This window comes from Oncorhynchus mykiss, chromosome 2 (assembly GCF_013265735.2).
Source record: "Oncorhynchus mykiss isolate Arlee chromosome 2, USDA_OmykA_1.1, whole genome shotgun sequence".
Classification (NCBI taxonomy): Eukaryota; Metazoa; Chordata; class Actinopteri; order Salmoniformes; family Salmonidae; genus Oncorhynchus; species Oncorhynchus mykiss.
In genome coordinates this window covers 67,949,962-67,966,920 of record NC_048566.1, presented here as the reverse complement: position 1 = coordinate 67,966,920, position 16,959 = coordinate 67,949,962, and the positions used below count along the sequence as shown (strand labels likewise).

At 44.2% G+C, this 16,959-nt stretch overlaps 1 protein-coding gene across 2 annotated transcripts in view; it reads left to right on the top strand.

The window, feature by feature from the left end:
* cdh13 (cadherin 13, H-cadherin (heart)) overlaps positions 1-16,959 on the top strand; it is a 526,708-nt gene that overhangs the window by 225,973 nt on the left and 283,776 nt on the right. The window contains exons 5-6 of one of the 2 annotated variants that reach the window (XM_036954048.1): positions 1,836-1,841; positions 2,597-2,749. In XM_036954048.1, coding sequence (XP_036809943.1) covers positions 1,836-1,841; positions 2,597-2,749 — 159 coding nt within the window. The remainder of the gene's footprint in view (positions 1-1,835; positions 1,842-2,596; positions 2,750-16,959) is intronic. The other variant, XM_036954055.1, reaches the window with a different exon arrangement.

Sequence of the window (16,959 nt, the reverse complement as noted above, 5' to 3'; positions counted from 1 at the left end):
AGATGGTTTGGGATTATGAGTCTGACCACAGAGTGAAGGAAAAGCAGCCAACAAGTGCTCAGCATATGTGGGAACTCCTTCAAGACTGTTGGAAAATCATTCCTCATGAAGCTGTTTGAGAGATTGCCAAGAGTTTGCAAAGCTGTCATCAAGGCAAACGGTGGCTACTTTGAAGAATCTAAAATCTTAAATCTATTTTGATTTGTTTATTAACCCTTTTTTTGGTTACTACATGATTCCATATGTGTTATTTTATAGTTTTGATGTCTTCACTATTATTCTTCATTGTAGAAAATATTAAAAATAAAGAAAAACTCTTGAATGAGTAGGTGTGTCCAAATGTTTAACTGGTACTGTATGTGCTGTGTTTTGTTTGTTGTTAAATAAATGCAGGTCCTTTTTTAGGGTGCATAGTCCATTGTGAGAGTATAATGTAGCTGGTACGGAATGGTTGTATTCAAATGGGCTATTCTGTAGCTGTGTGTGAATATACTGATTCCCCAAGTGAACTCTCTGTGAGAAGTCCTTCCAAAATGTCCTTAAACAGCCCCATGATTTACTGTAAATACACAGAACATATGTGCTTTGCTGCTCATGGGTTAGGACAACATATGTTCTACATTCTACAGGCATCGTCCGTTGGCTAAAAGACATCAAGGATCTTCTGGGAAAAATGTCAAACGGCATAACATCAATTGGATCTGTGTTTGAAACTAACGAATGACCTACCCATAACCTTTCTGTAGCCCTTTACTGCAGTCAAATGACACATTTACTTTCTAGTGGCTTCATGGATGGAATGGTACTCATTTTTTATCATTTCATAATTAATCAACTTTTTTTTTTTAAACACACAGAAAATCTGGTGTTTCTATTTGAAACAGTTTTGTTATAATTCAGTCTTCTGTGATGTATATAAAGTGTAATATCGGGATGCAAACTCCAAACGTAATACATTTAAACTCTGTATCTGACGTGGTACAGGTGTCTGCTTTTTTTAAGCCCATAACCATGTGTGTGAGTGAGGTGGATACTTTTGTTTCAAAGTTGATTTGTTAAAGACTACCAAGAATCACTTTGTGTGACCCTGACTAAGCCCATTGCAGTAAAAGGTTAGGTTTGAAGGACATACATCTTTTTTAAATATAGTGTATATCCTCATATAGTCTGGGGTGAAAGTAAGGAGGTCCAGTATGGCGTCCCGGCAAAAGACTGTAAATAGTGGGGGTACGCGGTACCAGTAAAACATGAGCCTATCACAATAATTATAACAAAATGTTAAGAAAACTGTTGGCTGTTACACCACTTTTTAATATTACCGCAGAGTCAGAGGCATGAAAAATGTGTGTTGTAGCCAATGCTCCAAAATTAGACGTGGCTAGATGAAAACAGACATTTAACCAAGGCAGTGGACGCAAAAATTCTAGCCTAAATACAATCACCAAATGCCTTTACACTTTTTGGTGTTTTGTATAACAGATGTCTCTTCCATTCACCACTGTTTGGAGGATGGAAATATGTTGTGAGAGGTTGAATGAATTCTACTTTCACCCCTGCACACAGTATCATAGACATTGTGGCCTGGTTACAGATCTGTCTGTAGCATCTTGCCAACACCTATGGTGTTTGATATGAGTTGGTTATACAGCACAAACAGATCTGTGAACGGTCAGTAAGCACTGGTTTTACATGTCAAACCAGTCTGGGTTTGACATGTACAGCCTTGCATGGGCATGTGAGTGTGCAGTGCAGTGTGAATCTAACATCCTCTGATCTCTTTTGCCTTTAACCTTCCTCCTTCTGCTGGGACCTGTGGATGTTGCTGCCTTTGCTAGCTTATTGTGAGTACACATCGGATTACACATCAGATTACACATCTGATTACACATCTGGTTACACATCTGATTACACATCTGGTTACACATCTGATTACACATCTGGTTACACATCCGATTACACATCTGATTACACATCTGATTACACATCTGATTACACATCTGGTTACACATCTGATTACACATCCGATTACACATCTGGTTACACATCTGATTACACATCTGATTACACATCTGATTACACATCCGGTTACACATCTGGTCACACATCTGATTACACATCCGGTCACACACATGGTTACACATCTGGTTACACATCCGGTTACACACCCGGTCACACATCTGATTACACATCCGGTTACACATCCGGTTACACATCAATTACACATCTGATTACACATCCGGTCACACATCCGGTTACACATCTGATTACACATCCGGTTACACATCCGGTCACACATCCGGTCACACATCTGATTACACATCTGATTACACATCCGGTTACACATCAATTACACATCTGATTACACATATGGCCAAACCATGTTCTCATCTGAATTGTTCTGCTGATACACACACTTAACTGAAAGCAGTCGTGTTTTGGTGTTACTAGGACATTTGCTTGGAAGATTTTGCATCATTTGAATACATACAGTATGTAAGGAATACATGATCCATATTTTCAGTGGAAGAAATACAGCCAGTTACGATTTAATACTGACAATTTGCTAATGACGGCTTGTTGTTTTGTGTGACTCCAGGTGATGTCGCCGGGCATGGAGAATGACCACATCTTCCATATGACTGGGTCCGGTGCTGACCAGGACCCCAAGGGTGTGTTCACCATCAACAGGGTGACCGGAGAGGTGTCCGTCAGCCAAGAGCTGGACAGAGAGGCCATCAGCTCCTACACGGTGAGTACATACCTCACACAGCAGAAAGAAAGACAGACATTTTGATTCCATCTCCTGATGCTTTTATTCATTCATGTACAACAAAATATGTGTAAAACGTAACATTAGAGAGAAAGTAGAGGTGTTTGGGTTTCAACTACAGACTTATATTCACAGCCTAGATCTGGAATCTATCTGGCAGAATCTGTCTGAGAGAAAATGGACACAAATTCTCTCATGGGTGACTTGATGCTATCAGTCACAAGTTGAAGGTTTGTGATAAAAGAGTCATAAGAAGACTGCGGGAATCTAGTTTATTCAAATGCCTCTGGGGTGTCTTCCTGACTAAAGCATTTCCTTGCAAAAGAGAGTGATTCTTTCTTCAAGTCACACACAATTGATTGTATCCCACTTGCAGTGATAGACACAAGTCTAGTTAGTTGAGTGCATGTTCGTAGATGAGACTTTGCTTTTTTAATGACTGTCAATGGAGTGTGTGGCTAAACATAAGTGTCTGGGGTGTTTGATTGGTGGTGAAGTAGAAGGAAGGAGCAGGCTTCTGAGAGAGGGGCAGAGGGAGACAGCAGGCCCAGGTGGGATTAAACCAGAGACACAGCCAAGCACTTGACATTTACATCTCTTTCCTGAGCTCTCCCCAGCTACACACAACACGCAAGCACATACAGTGCATTTACAGACCCCTTTACTTAAAAAAAAAAATCCCGCTCGTACGTCTACACACAATGCCCCCTAATGACAAAGCACCATTTATTAAAAATAAAAAACTGAAATATCACATTTACAGTACATAAGTATTCAGACCTTTTTCTCAATAGTTTGTTGAAGCATCTTTGGCAGCGATTACAGCCTTGAGTCTTCTTGGGTATGACTCTACAAGCTTGGCACACCTGTATTTGTTGATTTAAGAATGATGGAGGCCACTGTGTTCTTGGGGACCTTCAATGCTGCAAACATTTTTAGGTACCCTTCCCCACATCTGTGCCTCGACACAATCCTGTCTCGGAGCTCTACGGACAATTCCTTCGACCTCATGGATTGGTTTTTGCTCTGACGTGCACTGTCAACTGTGGAACCTTATATAGACAGGTGTGTGCCTTTCCAAATCATGTCCAATCAATTGAATTTACCAGAGGTGGACTCCAATCAAGTTGTAGAAACATCTCAATTTCGAGACTCATAGCAAATGGTCTGAATACACACACACACACATGCACACACACGCACACACATGCACACACAGCCTCCAATCTCAGTCCCCACTGGCAAGTATGCACACATCATTTTTTTTAAAATTGATTTTATTTAACCTTTATTTAACGAGGTAAGTCTTTAAACCACTGCCATTTCACTTGAGTTAAATGTAGATTTCGATTAAGGAGTGTGACTGTGTCCACCTGCGTGAGTGTCTGAGGAGTTGTGTAGTTGTCTGTGTTCGATGGTTTAAGTTATGACAAATCAGTGGTTTAGGTGTTGACTCTTTCATTGGAAGGTGCTGTTTGTATTTAGTTGCTTACTTCCATATGGTCTGTTGTCATTACATGCTTGCTGCTGGATGTTGCACTGTTAGTCACATTAGATCCAGAGAAAACATTGCTAAAAGGATAGCATGCAATTACTCTCTCTCCCTCTTGGTCTGCTACCAATGCACTGCCCAAATTCATTCAGAAATGTGGAAATGAGTCATGGATTGATTCCCAGGAGCGGCAGCATTATGATAATCCATTGCCTCCCCTGCTCTGGGCTGCTATGTTTTAGAGCCTGCCTGGCCCACTCATAACACATTGTGCTACTGGAGCTCCACGCTAACTGCTTCTATCAGTCACACAGATGCAACGTTTGGGGCTTTCACGTGACTTTTCCGTAACGCACACACACACACACACACACACACGCACACGCACACACACACACACAGAGAGAAACAGAAACGGACAGACACACAGTGGCTTCAGTGTTGAAGCACTCATCACCTAATTTCGTTGTATCAGGGCAGAATAACTGCATTTCCGGATGATCCAGTAGCATCACATCAGGGATAATTATATGGCTGCTAATTCAGCCCATCTCACAGCAGCAATCACAGACACACACTCTCTCTCTCTCTCTCTCTATCTCTCTCTCTCTCTCTCTCTCTCTCTCTCTCTCTCTCTCTCTCTCTCTCTCTCACCCCCACTGGGCTATGACCTCATGCCAATCATTTATCCTCTATACAGGCTGTTTACCAGATCCCACAACAGCATTCTGTTTCCTCCTCTCTCTCTCTGTCTCTCTCTATCTCTCTCTCTCTCTCTCTCAGGAGGGAGTCTCTAACAGGATGTTGTTATTTATTAATCTCTGCTGTAAACAGGACCGTTGATTGTTCTAGACTGACGCATTGTATTGTTAATGGTCTGAAATGTGAGGAAGGAACCACAAGCTTTCCGCTGTTATGAAACACTCAGACAGTATTCAGAGTTGAGAGGAGGGAGATACTGTATAGAAGAACAACACAGACAACAGACAACGATGAGACGGGATCAGCAACTTCCCATGATTCGTAGTTTTTAACCTCTGCACTATTATAGTAATTGTATTTGCAGTTTTCTGCTGCTTACCCAAATCATTGACTTACTGCTGTTCAGTTGCTACCACCATACACAGAAATGAAGAACAGATTTAGAATGTTATTAATTCACAACCGAATGCACTCATACAAATAAACGCAGGCTCATGTAAACAACAACAAATGAAAACAAAAGTTTAAAACACCGACACAGTTCGTCCATGTGATACTTCCTGTGTCAGAACATTCATCTTTCTGTCTAAGCAAGCGTAGAATTGATATCTAGCAATCTCTCACACACTCTCCTTCCTATCCTCTCTCTCCTCCCTCTCCTCTCTCTCTCTCCATCTCTCTCCCTCTCATTCGATGCAAGAAATCTCTAATTTAATCATGGTCTTTATACACTGCTCAAAAAAATAAAGGGAACACTTAAACAACACAATGTAACTCCAAGTCAATCACACTTCTGTGAAATCAAACTGTCCACTTAGGAAGCAACACTGATTGACAATACATTTCACATGCTGTTGTGCAACTGGAATAGACAACAGGTGGAAATTATAGGCAACTAGCAAGACACCCCCAATAAAGGAGTGGTTCTGCAGGTGGGGACCACAGACTACTTCTCAGTTCCTATGCTTCCTGGCTGATGTTTTGGTCACTTTTGAATGCTGGCGGTGCTTTCACACTAGTGGTAGCATGAGACAGAGTCTACAACCCACAAAAGTGGCTCAGGTAGTGCAGCTCATCCAGGATGGCACATCAATGCGAGCTGTGGCAAGAAGGTTTGCTGTGTCTGTCAGCGTAGTATCCAGAGCATAGAGGCGCTACCAGGAGACAGGCCAGTACATCAGGAGATGTTGAGGAGGCCGTAGGAGGGCAACAACCCAGCAGCAGGACCGCTACCTCCGCCTTTGTGCAAGGAGGAGCAGGAGGAGCACTGCCAGAGCCCTGCAAAATGACCTCCAGCAGGCCACAAATGTGCATGTGTCTGCGCAAATGGTCAGAAACAGACTCCATGAGGGTGGTATGAGGGCCCAACGTCCACAGGTGGGGGTTGTGCTTACAGCCCAACACCGTGCAAGACATTTTTCATTTGCCAGAGAACACCATGATTGGCAAATTTGACACTAGCGCCCTATGCTCTTCACAGATGAAAGCAGGTTCACACTGAGCACATGTGACAGACGTGACAGTTTGGAGACGCCGTGGAGAACGTTCTGCTGCCTGCAACATCCTTTAGCATGACCGGTTTGGCGGTGGGTCAGTCATGGTGTGGGGTGGCATTTCTTTGGGGGGCTGCACAGCCAGAGGTAGCCTGACTGCTATTAGGTACCGAGATGAGATCCTCAGACTCATTGTGAGACCATATGCTGGTGCGGTTGGCCCTGGGTTCCTCCTAATGCAAGACAATGCTAGACCTCATGTGGCTGGAGTGTGTCAGCAGTTCCTGCAAGAGGTTCCCCAGACCTGAATCCAATTGAGTACATCTGGGACATCATGTCTCGCTCCATCCACCATCGCCACGTTGCACCACAGACTGTCCAGGAGTTGGCGGATGCTTTTGTCCAGGTCTGGGAGGAGATCCCCCAGGAGACCATCCGCACCTCATCAGGAGCATGCCCAGGCGTTGTAGTGAGGTCATACAGGCACGTGGAGGCCACACACACTACTGAGCCTCATTTTGACTTGTTTTAAGGACATTACATCAAAGTTGGATCAGCCTGTAGTGTGGTTTTCCACTTTAATTTTGAGTGTGACTTCAAATCCAGACCCTCCATGGGTTGAGACATTCGATTTCCATTGATCATTTTTGTGTGCTTTTGTTGTCAGCACATTCAACTATGTAAATAAAAAAGTATTTAATAAGAGTATTTCATTCATTCAGATCTAGGATGTGTTATTGTAGTGTTCCCTTTATCTTTTGGAGCAGTGTAGTTCTCCTTTAAAGGCTCTATTATCATTGGGCTGGACTGCAGCCTGTCCCCATGCCCATACCCATGTCAGGCTTGGTAAATCCCCCTCAGATGGAGTCTGGCACAGGGTAGATGACAGATGACAGTAGCCTCTTCCTCTGTTCCTGGAGACTCTGAGCTCCCAAATGCATTGGAGTGTTTTTTTTTTAAGTCTGTCTGATCCCCAGTGCAGCACAGAGCACATGAGCAGGTCACTCACTCCTGTATAGGACTTGAGAGGGATTTCATGATTACTTACAGTTGTACAGTTGGAGATACAGCCATTTCCTTAGAAACAAGACACAGAAGAAGTTGAAGAAGATAGAGGATTTAGGGAAGATGAAAACAAGCAGAAGCTCCTGGGTATAAGGATATAAATGAGCTGTTATCGTTGGTCGAGGTGTGTGAAGGTATGAGAGAGCTGGAGGAGAGTTTAAAGGACTGGACATCCGTCTGTAGCCAGATACACAGCCAGACTCTGAGATAGAACACAGTTTAAAAGGTGTGTTTGAGGACGTTTGGCTATGCATGTAGGTGTATATTTGACTGTGTGTGTGTCAGTATGTGTATCTGACCAGTCAATGCTCTGTTCTTTTATAGATAGTCTGGCCTCTGTTGACCTAAACAATCTTTGGCAGCGCATTGATGTTGTTGGACAGGATAGTGTGAGTGTGTGTCTGCTTGTTGTGCATGTACTGTATGGTCAGCACACTGTGAAATAGCTTCCTGGCAACAAGGCTAACCAATTCCCTGTTATCTGAAAGGAAGGTTAACTCATAATAGTTGTTCCTTCTCACTACCAAAAGGCTGACAAAAAAAGGTTTTTACAGAGTCTCCCAGCTGGGTTGACTGGCACATGAACGCTGAGAGAATGGGGAGCAGGGGAAAGAGACATGCTCCCGATGCCAGATCAAATTACTGCTCTCAGATAAGACCTTATTCCTCGATGCTCCCAGACGCCGCTGTAGAATGACACAATGGCAGCACAACCTCATCCCCCAGTTTACTGCAGTCTACACAGCCTCATAGATACTGACAGCAAGGCGATGAGAGACAAGGAGGAGGAGCCACAGGAGAGAACCGAGTGAGATGGAGATGGAGAGAAAGACAGTAAGAGAGCGATATGTATATATATATATACTCCATACTCTCATTACATGTGTATATATATATATATATATATATATGTGTGTATGGAGTAAAAGAGAAAGGGAAAGAGAGCGAGGAAGAGAGAGAGAGACGGAAAAAGAGAGCGAGAGAGAAAGAGAGAGAGATTAGGAATGAGAGAAGAGACAGATAGTGAAAGAGAGAGAAATTCAATAATCCATCAGGAATAATATAGGTTTGCTGTTGTCTCTTTGAATGAGTTAAGGCACCACACTGTTCCCGCTCTCTGTACTATTGCTGCTACAGAACATTACTGCATATTTTCCTGATGACATATCTGACAGTGTGCTGCAGCTTGGGGTCTGACGATTTCCTCCACATAGTTCAGGAACACAGTAGCAGTGATTTCTCCTCCCCTTCCAGCTAGTTGAGGTTTTCTCGGTGTGGTGGTGCTGCTCTCCTGCTGTCACCATAAGCTCAGCCACCAGAGGGGCAATATTGTTTACATTTGCCAAAAGGAATGTTTTGATCCACTATAGGGTAGTAATGGAATCACTGTATCCAACAGCTGTTTGTTCGCCATCGATCTGCCTCCCACTCCTCTGTGGTCCTCAGGCCCTCGACAGTTGGCACACAGCTTTGCTCTGTTCAGTGGTGCAGTTTTGCTCTCTCTCTCTGCCGGGGTCTCACATGGCCGCCCATGGCCTCATCAGGGTAACTCATACCCTTCCTTACTTAATTACACACACAGTGTGTGCTCAACACCACGTCTGTGGCTCTGGAAGAAGACCAAGAGACAAAACAAGTTGAGTTTGAACAAGTTGTGCAAACTGTGTGTGTGTACGAAGCTTACATGCTTTTGTCCCACTGGGATGTGAGGGGTGTTAACCAATTTCAGCTGATAACGGAATAGAACTTTTAAAGTGGAAAGTCCAATATGTCAGTTGCACGTAGAATCAGTTATGGCTCTCATCAGGCACATATTTATTGCACACAGTTTTTGTTGTTGTTCCTCTGAACCCACCTCTCGCAAGTTGCCGTGACACTGTCAAGTTCGCCCCCCACCCCAAGCAATACGACTGATAAATAGCTAACAACATAGTCGACACAGATCTGAGTTAACCTTGTATCTTTATTGACCTTTAATTTCAATAGTTTGCCTCTTTGCACACTCACAGGGCCCTACACACTCACACACATTATCACTCCAACACTCACTCACTCCATCATCATTTGTTCTCTTACACATAATATGCACATATACATTGCCTTGCGAAAGTATTCGGCCCCCTTGAACTTTGCGACCTTTTTCCACATTTCAGGCTTCAAACATAAAGATATAAAACTGTATTTTTTTGTGAAGAATCAACAACAAGTGGGACACAATCATGAAGTGGAACGACATTTATTGGTTATTTCAAACTTTTTTAACAAATCAAAAACTGAAAAATTGGGCGAGCAAAATTATTCAGCCTCTTTACTTTCAGTGCAGCAAACTCTCTCCAGAAGTTCAGTGAGGATCTCTGAATGATCCAATGTTGACCTAAATGACTAATTATGATAAATACAATCCACCTGTGTGTAATCAAGTCTCCGTATAAATGCACCTGCACTGTGATAGTCTCAGAGGTCCGTTAACAGCGCAGAGAGCATCATGAAGAACAAGGAACACACCAGGCAGGTCCGAGATACTGTTGTGAAGAAGTTTAAAGCCGGATTTGGATACAAAAAGATTTCCCAAGCTTTAAACATCCCAAGGAGCACTGTGCAAGCGATAATATTGAAATGGAAGGAGTATCAGACCACTGCAAATCTACCAAGACCTGGCCGTCCCTCTAAACTTTCAGCTCATACAAGGAGAAGACTGATCAGAGATGCAGCCAAGAGGCCCATGATCACTCTGGATGAACTGCAGAGATCTACAGCTGAGGTGGGAGACTCTGTCCACAGGACAACAATCAGTCGTATATTGCACAAATCTGGCCTTTATGGAAGAGTGGCAAGAAGAAAGCCATTTCTTAAAGATATCCATAAAAAGTGTCATTTAAAGTTTGCCACAAGCCACCTGGGAGACACACCAAACATGTGGAAGAAGGTGCTCTGGTCAGATGAAACCAAAATTGAACTTTTTGGCAACAATGCAAAACGTTATGTTTGGCGTAAAAGCAACACAGCTCATCACTCTGAACACACCATCCCCACTGTCAAACATGGTGGTGGCAGCATCATGGTTTGGGCCTGCTTTTCTTCAGCAGGGACAGGGAAGATGGTTAAAATTGATGGGAAGATGGATGGAGCCAAATACAGGACCATTCTGGAAGAAAACCTGATGGAGTCTGCAAAAGACCTGAGACTGGGACGGAGATTTGTCTTCCAACAAGACAATGATCCAAAACATAAAGCAAAATCTACAATTGAATGGTTCAAAAATAAACATATCCAGGTGTTAGAATGGCCAAGTCAAAGTCCAGACCTGAATCCAATCGAGAATCTGTGGAAAGAACTGAAAACTGCTGTTCACAAATGCTCTCCATCCAACCTCACTGAGCTCGAGCTGTTTTGCAAGGAGGAATGGGAAAAAATTTCAGTCTCTCGATGTGCAAAACTGATAGAGACATACCCCAAGCGACTTACAGCTGTAATCGCAGCAAAAGGTGGCGCTACAAAGTATTAACTTAAGGGGGCTGAATAATTTTGCACGCCCAATTTTTCAGTTTTTGATTTGTTAAAAAAGTTTGAAATATTCAATAAATGTCGTTCCACTTCATGATTGTGTTCCACTTGTTGTTGATTCTTCACAAAATACAGTTTTATATCTTTATGTTTGAAGCCTGAAATGTGGCAAAAGGTCGCAAAGTTCAAGGGGGCCGAATACTTTCGCAAGGCACTGTACATTTGTACTGACTCCACACACCTGCGCACACGCAAATATGCAAGCTGCACTCACGTCGGTAGCCATGAAGTGCTTTAAAAGGCTGGTCATGGCTCACGTCAACACCATCACGTCAGAAACCCTAGACCCACTCCAATTCGCATACCGCCCCAACAGATCCACAGATGATGCCATCTCTATTGCACTCCACACTGCCCTTTCCCACCTGGACAAAAGGAACACCTATGTGAGATTGCTGTTCTTTGACTACAGCGCAGCGTTCAACAACATAGTGCCCACGAAGCTCATCACTAATCTAAGGACCCCGGGACTTAACACCTCCCTCTGCAACTGGATCCTGGACTTCCTGATGGGCCGCCCCCAGGTGGTAAGGGTAGGTAACAACACATCTGCCACGCTGATTCTCAACACTGGGGCCCCTCAGAGGTGTGTGCTCAGTCCCCTCCTGTACTTCCTGTTCACCCACGACTCTATGGCCAAGCACGACTCCAACACCATCATTAAGTTAGCTGACGACACAACAGTGGTAGGCCTGATCACCGACAAGACAACAATGAGCCAGCCTATAGGGAGGAGGTCAGAGAACTGGCAGTGTGGTGCCAGGACAACAACATCTCTCTCAATGTGAGCAAGACAAAGGAGCTGATCGTAGGCTATAGAAAAAGGAGGGCCGGACATGCCCCCATTCACATTGACAGGACTGAAGTGGAGCAGGTCAAGAGTTTCAAGATCCTTGGTGTCCACCTCACCAACAAATGATCATGGTCCAAACACACCAAGACAGTTGTGAAGAGGGCCCGACAACACCTTTTCCCCCTCAGGAGACTGAAAAGATTTGGCATTGGTCCACAGATCATCAAAAAGTTCTACAGCTTCACCATCGAGAGCATCATGACCAGTTGCATCACCGCCTGGTATGGCAACTGCTCTGCATCTGACCATAAGGCGCTACAGAGGGTAGTGCTACCTTTTGATATATATTTTTTTAAACTTTAGTTTATTTAGTATTTATTCAGCATCACCACCATCACCATGGTGACGAGCTCGGGGTCGGGAGGTGAGGGATGCGGCGTGCTGATTGGTGGGAGGATGATGGGCAGGCAGAGTGTGGAGTGGTAAATAACACACTCATTTAGCCAGGTGACATGTTGAGTGTTCTGTCCTGTTGAGTGTTACTCACGTGTTAAGACAGCCACAACATGTCTTGAGTTCAGTGTGTGTGTGTGTGTGTGTGGGGGGGGGGGGGGGGGGGGGGGTCAGCATTTCATGTTGCATTTCAAGTTGTATGTATTTGGCGCCTGTGACGAATACAATTTGATTTGATTTTATACTGTTGCCTAGCCCCCGTACCCCTATACATATCTACCTCCATCACTCTAGTATCCCTGTCACCTTACCCCGATACATATCTACCTCCATCCCTCTAGTATCCCTGTCACCTTACCCCTATACATATCTACCTCCATCACTCTAGCATCCCTGTACATGGACCGGGTACCGGTGTCCAAACATGCATGGATTAAGATGTGGTCACTGTACCGGTGTCCAAACATGCAGGGATTAAGATGTGGTCACTGTACCGGTGTCCAAACATGCAGGGATTAAGATGTGGTCACTGTGTACCGGTGTCCAAACATGCAGGGATTAAGATGTGGTCACTGTACCGGTGTCCAAACATGCAGGGATTAAGATGTGGTCACTGTACCGGTGTCCAAACATGCAGGGATTAAGATGTGGTCACTGTGTACCGGTGTCCAAACATGCAGGGATTAAGATGTGGTCACTGTACCGGTGTCCAAACATGCAGGGATTAAGATGTGGTCACTGTACCGGTGTCCAAACATGCAGGGATTAAGATACAGTCACTGTACCGGTGTCCAAACATGCAGGGATTAAGATGTGGTCACTGTACCGGTGTCCAAACATGCAGGGATTAAGATGTGGTCACTGTACCGGTGTCCAAACATGCAGGGATTAAGATGTGGTCACTGTACCGGTGTCCAAACATGCAGGGATTAAGATACAGTCACTGTACCGGTGTCCAAACATGCAGGGATTAAGATGTGGTCACTGTACCGGTGTCCAAACATGCAGGGATTAAGATGTGGTCACTGTACCGGTGTCCAAACATGCAGGGATTAAGATGTGGTCACTGTATCGGTGTCCAAACATGCAGGGATTAAGATACGGTCACTGTACCGGTGTCCAAACATGCAGGGATTAAGATGTGGTCACTGTGTACCGGTGTCCAAACATGCAGGGATTAAGATACGGTCACTGTACCGGTGTCCAAACATACAGGGATTAAGATGTGGTCACTGTATCGGTGTCCAAACATGCAGGGATTAAGATACGGTCACTGTACCGATGTCCAGACATGCAGGGATTAAGATGTGGTCACTGTACCGATGTCCAGACATGCAGGGATTAAGATGTGGTCACTGTGTACCGGTGTCCAAACATGCTGGGATTAAGATACGGTCACTGTACCGGTGTCCAAACATGCAGGGATTAAGATGTGGTCACTGTACCGGTGTCCAAACATGCAGGGATTAAGATGTGGTCACTGTACCGGTGTCCAAACATGCAGGGATTAAGATGTGGTCACTGTACCGGTGTCCAAACATGCAGGGATTAAGATACGGTCACTGTACCGGTGTCCAGACATGCAGGGATTAAGATGTGGTCACTGTACCGGTGTCCAAACATGCAGGGATTAAGATACGGTCACTGTACCGGTGTCCAAACATGCTGGGATTAAGATACGGTCACTGCACCGGTGTCCAAACATGCAGGGATTAAGATGTGGTCACTGTACCGGTGTCCAAACATGCAGGGATTAAGATGTGGTCACTGTACCGGTGTCCAAACATGCAGGGATTAAGATACGGTCACTGCACCGGTGTCCAAACATGCAGGGATTAAGATGTGGTCACTGCTCGAGTGTGTGTAGCTACGAGCTACATAGTTTACATATCAACAGTACTGCCACAGCAGCATATTATTTGATTTACAGTTGATAATACAAAATGTTCGGTCTAATTGGCTGATACGCGCAGCAGAGAGAGGCAGAAAGACAGAGAGGAGCGGCTGCATCAACGGCCCTCTGACCCAACTCCGTCCTTACTTCAGTCAGGAGTTGCACATGAGTCAGGGCAGCAGCAACACAGGTTGTCTAGACTCTAGCTAACCACCATGTACTATGCACTAAATATCCACACAAGCCACTAGCCAGCCAGCCATACTGTATATCATACTGTATGTACCATACTGTATATCAGAGTTAGAAGATGATGAATATTATATTATGAAGTTGTTATTCAAGAATTTAAGAGCATTGATAATAAATCACAATCAGTTTTTTTTTAAATCAAGCTTTCTCACTAGCAGATTTACATCAATCATCAATCATCAACATCATCGATCAGCTGATAGCCCACACTATCAGGTGTTTATTTTTTCATTTCTGCCTCCTAGTTATGTTCCGGTCATTACTAATTACGCTACCTAATAGTTCTGATCCCAAAAGCCGATAAATGTTCCAAATTGTAACCCAAAGTGCTGAAGCAGCCGTTCCCTCCCCCCTCTCTCTTTATGTGTGTCTGAGGCCTGCAGCCCTGTAGCCGCCAGGGACACACAGTAAAGTAGCACTCTGTCCCCTTGATCACTTAGAATGAGGGGAAAGCACCTGACACAGCAGTCTGCAGACTGGGACTACTCTGTCTTGTTATGGACGGTCAACTCCTGAAAAAAATTGGGACAATATTCACCTTTTTTTATAGTGCCCACTGGTGCTGGGGGTTTAGCTCCAGTGACATTCTTTATGTCTTTCTCCCCTCATAGCTTACGGATGGTGTGGAAATAAAACATGAAATATTCAGAGGTAGATTCAAATCTCCATTACCCTAAAGAGAGCTTAAAGGCAAATGGGTCTGGAGGTCTCCTCTCTTTCTGGTCTTAGAGCTGGTTTTAGCTTCAGCCACAGACCTACTGTAGCACTGTGGTTATGGTCTTCTCTCCGACCTCAGAGGAAGGGTTTACTGTAGATCAAAACTGGTCTGTTTACTCACCGGCTGCTAATCAATTCAGAACATCTAGACAACAGCGGCTCGTTCACACCATGTCGTGTTTTTGATGTGGAATTAAACTGTTTCATTCTGCCTTTAGTGACTTTGTCAATACATCAGTGTTACAGTGTAATGTCAGCCAAGGTTGGGCAGGGGATGACATTATTGAATAACTCCCTCTCTCATCCCTGGCCTTTAATGAGGATTGATTAACATTCGCCGGGTAATGTTCTGCATTCTCACAAGGTCACTTTATATCACCATATTAATGACACAGCCTGAAGAGATTAAATCAATGTATGCGATGTATATGATATACTGTAGAAATGCAACAGATGCTTGTTATTTCTGTCTGTGTACCAGACGAATCACATTCAGAGTAGAAGATCCGAAGTCTCGTGGTGTTCAGAGGTCAGTCCCACGGAGATGGAGAATCAGATTAACACCTGCCTATTTAACGCAGTAACAAAGCAAACAATGTAATACATATTTGCCTGTGAACAATGTCTGGAACTTTGGCAACTAATAAGTATTTTCTTTAAACCTCCCGCCTGGATGTGTCAATGTGTAGTTCATACATGCATAGTCTGTGAGCCCCCTAGCAATTTGGGTTCTAGCCAATGAGCTCGCCATTTGAGTTAGAGAGAGAAAGAGAGCGATGGCGTGATGCACATATCTGCACATATGGGATGAAATACACCATTTTCAGGATCCACTTTTGGCTCGTGAATGCTACTTTCAGAACTACTGGCTAAAATGTATACAAGACTACCTTGAGAATCTCTTTAACCTAGAAGTACAATCAAGCATGATTTGGTCAGCTGCGTGATTAACTTCTGTGTTCATACGTGTTTGAAATGAAGAGTTCCAGCAAACACGAAGTCTCCACCCTTGCAAAAATAAACTCTCAGCCAAAGACCCCCCCCCTCCCCCCCACCTTCCGATCCGTGTGGGCGCAGGTCTGAAGCAGTTTAAGCACTGCCTTGGCCCAATCCCGATACGTAATAACCAATGAAAATCTAAAAACTGTCCCGGCAGTTTCTTCGGTCTACACGCAGAATCTGCCCGCGGGAGATTAGTCTGTCAATGTTAAGAACATGGCTCAACGGACTGGGCAACATGTTCACTAGGATTTAATGTGGAACATTATTTTCTAATTAAGTTCAATTAGAGTGAAAAATAATGTTAATGAGATGGAAATGGAAAGGAACAGAGAGAGAAAGATAGAGAGGGAAGGGGAGAGAGAGTGAGACAGAGAGGGAAGGGAAGAGAGAGAGATATAAAGAGAGATAAAGAGAGGGAAAGGTAGAGAGAGTGAGAGAGAGAGAGACAAATAGAGAGACAGACAGAGATGAAGAGAGGGAAGGGGAGAGAGAGTGAGAGAAAGAGAGAGACAGATGAAGAGAGGGAAGGGGAGAGAGACAAAGAGACAGACAGACAGACAGACAGACAGTGAGCGATAGACAGAGAGATAGGGAGAGAGAGTGAGAGAGAGAGACAAACAGACAGACAGACAGACAGACAGACAGACAGACAGACAGATGAAGAGAGGGAAGGGGAGAGAATGAGAGAGAGAGACAAAGAGAGAGACAGACAGCCATACAGAGAGAGAGAGAGAGAGAGAAAGAGACAGACAGACAGACAGA